Source organism: Ptychodera flava, chromosome 13 (assembly GCF_041260155.1).
Source record: "Ptychodera flava strain L36383 chromosome 13, AS_Pfla_20210202, whole genome shotgun sequence".
Taxonomy (NCBI): domain Eukaryota; kingdom Metazoa; phylum Hemichordata; class Enteropneusta; family Ptychoderidae; genus Ptychodera; species Ptychodera flava.
Window position 1 is genome coordinate 30580829 of NC_091940.1, and position 7255 is coordinate 30588083.

The 7255-nt window shown below is 39.6% G+C and overlaps 1 protein-coding gene across 1 annotated transcript; it reads right to left on the reverse strand.

The window, feature by feature from the left end:
- Positions 1-2253: 2253 nt before the first annotated feature.
- On the reverse strand, positions 2254-6673 carry LOC139148136 (uncharacterized). The gene is made up of 2 exons (XM_070719446.1): positions 5415-6673; positions 2254-4648 (listed from the first exon to the last, which is right to left on the reverse strand). The coding sequence occupies exons 1-2, from the start codon at positions 6468-6470 to the stop codon at positions 4538-4540; spliced, it is 1167 nt and encodes a 388-aa protein (XP_070575547.1). The 5' UTR covers positions 6471-6673; the 3' UTR covers positions 2254-4537.
- Positions 6674-7255: the final 582 nt, after the last annotated feature.

Sequence of the window (7255 nt, forward strand, 5' to 3'; positions counted from 1 at the left end):
CAAGTTAATCAAAATTTCTGCGCAAAACATCCAAACAGGTCAGACCTTTTTTTGAACCACTGGTCGCTACATGATTGACACTTGTTAACCTGTCAGCTCTGACCTGCAAGTTAATTAAATTTATGCGTAAAACATTCAAATAGGTCAGAGATATGAAAGCCCATAAGTATGAAAGCCCATAAGTATGAAAGCCCATAAGGGACATTTTCATGCGCACGAGAAAGTATCAGGTGCGCACGATATACTATCTGGTGCGCACCTGATACTTTCACGTGCGCACAAGATAGTATTTCATGCGCACGAGATAATAATTTGTTTTCCTCCACAAAAATGTCCCTTACGGGCTTTCATACAGAGATATTGTGTAGGTATTGATTGCCTGGTACAGCTTTTGCAGTGTAACCATTCATATGTAGGGTGGACAATATTAGTTGCAAGATGAATATGCGCACAGAGTTGTTGATATAAATGAAGACCCCAACCATGTTCCGCTGCTAACAGTGCAGTAAGATGGGGGATTAAACTCAAGACTGACATTACCTACCCTATACCGGGGCGCATTTGAAGTCATAAGGACATTTTGCATGTTTTGAAGTTATGTTTATTGCTTCTTATTACTTCACGTTGGATACAAAAATGTAAGATTAGGGCATGAGACAGAATTAATAACGGGGAGGGCTAGTGTGGCATGTCCGGTCAGGGACATGTTTTAGGTCTTAACATACGTCACAAAGTGAATCAGCTCATTTATACTGACGAAAGAACAACGTACAACCCAACAGAAGCAGCAATATATTTCCCAGTTTAGGGTGTTCAGTCAAAAAACTGTCGAAAGTTTTAATTGTGTTAATGTTGCTCTTTCTTTATTCTTGACTGATAATAGGTGAGCAGCCTAGCATAGCGAAGTTAGCGTAACCTTGCAGTTCTTGCAAGTCCCGGGGCGCCGGGGTTCGAGTAACTCAACGTAGAGCAGTATGCTGTAAATGGGAAAATTGTAAGGAACCTCAGTTTGGCAAAACCTATATTGCTTGAAATTCAAAACATTTGTGTTTCATAAATACAATAATTATTCCGATTTTCGTTTGTTATACTTGCAGATTACAATGATTACTTGCCGTCACAGCCATAGCAGTTATAATGTCACTAAAGTTCGCCGTTCAGTCTCTCGTCATCGGTATTATTATCGTGTAAGAAACATTGCAACTATGCAGTTTCATATGCGCATGCGCAAAATCACCAACTACACATAACGCATGCGATTAACCACGCTTGAAGTTCTCGGGGTTCCTGTCCGGACAAGAATTCATCTATCACTCATTTTATTATAAATGTACATGAGTGTAAACCTGGTTGGGCGTACATACTGAGCGATTCAGCATCATTTATCATGTACTTTTTATCATTGAAAATGCCATTTCAAACAAAATATAAAAAACAGACAAAAGTATGTTTATATGTACTATATCTTCAAAATAACTTTTTAGAGGCACAAGCTCTGAGTTTTCTATTTATTTTTTGATGATTTTAGGTTTAGACAAACATTATGTTATTGTGCTTGCTATATGATGTATAACAACCAATTACTGTACTCGTACGGTAAGGGAAGTCTTTTCATAGTTGCAACCAAGATTGTTGAAACACGAAACGCAACGTTATCACACTGCCTTGCATGCTCGATCAAATCCTTGTAAGATTAAGCTGCATTCACAAACTTCTCTTGAGGGGGTTTCGAAAAAAAGGTCTGAGACTTTTTAGAATGCCCCTAACAAAGTCACAATGCGTTCAAGTCCTCCTGAAGGCAAAATGTGGCCAGAATAGTGCTTCGTCCACAAATATCAAATCATAATACATGGGATTCTATCAAGCTAACTATAAACATTTTGCCGATAAGGAAGCCAAGCTATATCTCTACATTTACGTGCGTTTGATAATTCATGTGGAGAACTTTGCTTGACATGACAGGTAAAAGTGTTTTTGTGTAAAACAATTTGATTTTTGGATTTTATCGATAACGCTAATTAACTATAAATGGTACATTATGATAAAAATACGAACAATATTTTTCCGACATAAAAATGTCAATATCTGTGCATTCATAGGTGTTTGATAATTGATATAAATGAACTTAGTTAGAATAGGGTGGTTGCAAGTGTATATGTGTACGAGAAATTTGATTTTGGAATTTCACCAAAAATGTTGATTCAATATAGATTGGAGTCTTTGACAGAACTGGTGAATAATATTTTTCTATAGTTTGTGCGTATATAAACCCTGGATACTTGACACAAATGTACTTATTGGAAGAGGGTGGTCACAAGGGCATATGTGTACAAGAAATTTGATTTTGGAATTTCACCAAAGACGTTGATCCACTATACATTCGAGTCTATGACAAAACTGAATAACTTTTCCCAATATAAAACTTGCAATATTTGTGCATATTTACCCTGGATAATTGATATAAATGTGCTTTATTAGAAAAAAGGTGGCTTTAAGTGCATATGTGTACAAGAAATTTGACTTTGGAAATTCACCGTTTTTTGATTCTCTATAAATTGGAGTTTATGAGAAAAGTACGAATATCTTTTACAATACTAAACTAGCTAAATCAGTCATTTGATAAGTTTTTGACACATGATACAAACGAACTTGATTCAAATGGGCTGTTTGAAATTTGATCAGATGCGGACAGAAATATGATTTCGGAATTTTGCCCTAATTAATTCTAGTCTTAACATGAATTCAGTTTTAAAACTGTACACATTAGCTGCGATGGACTTTTCATCGCGCTTCAAGGAGCAGAACAAGAAACTGCAGTGGATACAGAAATCAAAACCACTAGAAAATCAGCCAAACATTATAGCTTGAATTGACAACCCAGCACATATTCCATATCCAGCAGAGACATTTTGTTTGAAGTCCCCCTGTAAGTCCTAAAGTCATTTCAAGTGCCCCAACATATACCCTTGCTATTTTCAAGTCCCCTATCAATTGCAGCCCCCTCCAGATGTGTTTGTGAAACTCACGCTGTTCCTAGTGGTCTGGTCAACCCACGCATAGCGACTATAGTACTCGGCGAAGAAGAAACGACCCAAAATTCGGCGAAATGCCGGCCAAAACTAAGCTCACGGTCTCTTAGGTTAGGTTCATGCTTTCCGAAGTTAAATTGACAGCAATGAATGACCGGGGAAAGCGGGTAATTTCAAGGTATAAATGATTAAATTACCGGGACAATAGCGAGGGTAGCACTATTAACTAAAGTTCATCTTCCCAGTTGCCCTCAATGACAGTAAAAGCGCCGAAATCCATTAAAAATAAAACAAATCAAAAAGTGACAACAAATCATTGGTAAAGAAACAAATAGGCAGAAAATCAGACAAATATACTTAATTAGAAAAAACATACATCAATGAAAAGACAGGCTAAGTTTTTCCCTTAAAAAGTTTTTAAAAGTCGTTGAAATTTGTTTCAGAGAAAGCAGGTCTTCAAATTTTCTTCAAAAATGAATTCTGAAATGACACCATTCTGGGAAGTTCAAAACTGTCTTTCCAACTTGCTCTAGTTGGTATCAAGTGCCTAGTGACCTGTAAATAACCCTCAAAGGTACATGTGTGTATAGGAATTTGATTATAAAACATTTTGCACAGAAGTGTACCTCCATTGAATATTGTGCGTTAGATAATATTTAACCTATTAAATCGGCACAGACGTCATAAGTAGAAATCCTACCTATAAAGATATAACATCCCGAATAAGTCTCGCTGCCCGATTTTGGGGAATCTAGTTATTGAATCAAGTTGTTATAGTACCCCAGATATTCGAACAATAATCTATATGAGGCAAAAATACCGGTGCATTGTAAAAGAGAAGTCTAGTATGCATTACCAATAATATCTTACTCTTTCTGAGCACCGATAATCTTTGAATCAACTTTTTACGCAATGTCTCAATAGCTTGGTCGATGAAAAACTTTACTCCATATAGACTTTAAAAAGTATCAAAATATGATGGAGTATGTTCATCTGATGACAATAATAAACTATTATCCAAATGTTAAAAGAGTGGGCCCACCCTAAAAATGGTATCATACACTTACAAGCTATTCGAGAAATGCCTGTGATTACATGTAGGTAGTAGGCAATCAAATCACTGGTACCCTGCGGCCACGCCTCCAGCGGCAGGGTTCTCGTGCAGACTGATGCCAAGGACGATGGCAACCATCGATCGTTGGTTCAGTCGTCTGTTGTGCAAGTTTCACAAATCGTGTACAGAGTTGCCACAGTATTATACTTTACCCCTTAATACTAATTTTACAAGCTGCAACGTTTCTTTTGGCTTTTTCTTGTTTGTAAAGGCTACAATTTCTCGTCCTACTAAAAAATTATATTGAAACGCTTATTCAAAACTATGCAAAACGATTTCCGATGAGAAATGCCATATGTTATTGTAAAAGTGAATTCTGGTTTTGCCTTGTTCATTTGTCGATTATCACATTTCACGTTTTTAAATTTGTCTTTTTACTATACTTGTATACTTGTTAAGCACTATCGTCTGCTTCATACTCGACAGTTATTTCGTTTGTGTGACGTATGCCATCCATTTCCAGTGAAGTTTGTCGTGGCTCCGAGTGTGGTGTGAAATGCCTCACCTATAAGAAAGAATTGTACTCGTTGTCAAAACATTTAAATATTATCTGTTTGTGGACAATGCGACGTTAGAGATGTCCCGAATTCTGGGATAAACCCACACTCATGAAGAAATGAGAACATCGTCATTTGGAGTTTATCTTATCTCTCGATGTCCGGTATTTTGTCCTGTCTATCACGGTAAAGATGTATGTTCTTGTTCGACTCTCAAAACCATGTCGGAATGATCACGGTTCTCGTTTTCGTCATGGCCTGTATGTGTGTGATGCTCAATAATATCGATGACAACTTAATTATTGTTCGTACTAGAATTCATTAACGAACAAAAGCATTGCCGAGAGTAACACAGTGTGTTGTGATGGCGAGGCGAGTTCAATGTACTTTGTATTGCAAGGTACATTTTTTGGGGTGGTGGCCATTTCGAATTCTTAATATCGGTATCTCTGGTACCAAAATTTGCACAATGACCCCCCGATGTTTATATTTGGTTTAGAAAAAAGTATGGCTGAAAGTTCCCTTTAGGAAATAACAACAATGATAGCAACGGCGATCGCACGGCAACCGGGCTGCTTTCCTGTAGCTATCAGCTTGAGTGTTCAATTTTGTTGCTTAGCGTACAGATACATTTCGAATTCACTTATTTGTCAAAAGGTCATCATTATCATCATCAGCAGCAGCAACATCATCATCACTGCTTAACCACTGTACCACTATCATCCCAACGCAAATCCCCCCACCATCACCATCATTAAGTATTTATATATCTACCATTTGCGTGAAGTAAGTCGGAAGTTGAAACACACTGCCGTCGACATTTTCGCCGTCTTTAGAGACGCATGTCATTCCTGCGATGGCGATGGCATAGCCACAGAACATAAACGTCAAAACTAGAAAGGCAACTAAATGGCCGATCACTGGCCCAGCTGGAGGAATTCCTGGGAGTATGAATATCGCATACAACAGCCAAAAGCCTCTCCAGTGTTGGACAGCGGCCAGATGTTGTAGGAGGAACCATGTATCTTCAAGTACCAGTCGAGCGACGGAGTTCTTGGCGTGCTTGGAGAGGAAAATCGCCGGGTAGCGGAAGACGAAAAGCACCAGAACAAGACTCGCTGCTGCCGTAAACGACGCCAAGGCTGACTTTGTAATGTCATCGGGGTAAAGTATGTGGTCAGTGATACCCCATACAGAACACCAGACCAGGGCGACAACTGCTTGAAGTAGAACACTCGCTGTAATTTCAAGCGTTCGGAAAAGAATCCCAGCGTCTCCTTTGTAGTATCTGGTTTTTACGTAATAATAGTCACCATCCAAGTCGAGAGGTAGAGGAGCCAGTGGTGCGGCTACCATAGAGTAACTAATTCGAAAGATCCACAGAATAACGCAAGTGACTATCCAGGTGACAGCGTAAACCTCGAGCGTTTGGCCGGCATACACCCACAACAATCCCCAGCTACCGCGCCAAAGTTTAATCACAGCTACCGAGTAAAGATATACGTGTAAACGGGTGGCTATGCACCAAGCTGCCGTCTTCGTCTTGCAGATTTTGACAAGCTTGTCCTGCAAGGCGATGAAAACGAATGAGAAAAAAGCCCCAACGGAGAATGAAGTCCAGCTGCTAAGTTTTGCATCGTCGGGGAAGACGAAGTGGTCCATAAGCGACCAAGTACTCCACCAGCAGCCGACGACTAATCCACCGATGACGACAATGACGAAACTACAATCGAGGTATGAAATCACTCCATACACACACTTACGTCCTCCTGCTGAATCGGTATCAACGGAACGATTGGCATCGGCGGAATTTTCGCTGTTTTCCATCATGCGGACGAGATAAACGTCACCCTCTCACCTTTCCTGCAGGTGGCTGCTGTGTGACCCGACGCTCGAAGATTGTTGAAAACTATATGGAGCGATTTTGAAGAGTGCAGTCGACGCAAAGACGCTTTAGCCGCAGGCGAAGACTCTGGAATCTTTCCACTCTATAGCAGAGTACAGACCTTGCACGGACTCGCACATTACAGGTGTGATCGCTGTGGCTAATCTATTCTGTACACAAGATAATGACGAGTTTGAATGATTACTTTTTTTCGTCGTCTTTTGTTATATAAGACAAGGGGTCGTAGTCGTGGGTTTTTCACACCTTATCGACATAACGAGACCATAATGTCACATATCACTCGGCCTAAGCCAAAGACTCGAATTCTATGCTGATTTCCCTTGCCAGATGACAACCTCGAACTCTCTGTATATTTGTGTTTTCGTCAATACTTTCAGTTGTACCAGTAAATTACACTGAAACAGGTACCGTGACCATGGTCTTTTGAGTGGAAGAAAGTCACATTAACGCAACTGGATGCGATACCAACACAGGAGCTTTGTAATGGTGTCACAGATCGATGATAAACGATTTTAAAGTCCCTTGAAAGTCTGTGTGAAAGAGTACCGTTGAGAACAAGCACAAGGTAAGCAAACAGTTGGGCTGTATCGCTATGCAGCGAATGGATCTTCTGGTTGACCGTTCAACCTCGCAGTGTCACTGATCATGATCGGCCTAGTACCTAAACTTTAATCCTGTTCATTGCAGCCCCTTGATTATTGGTTTTCAA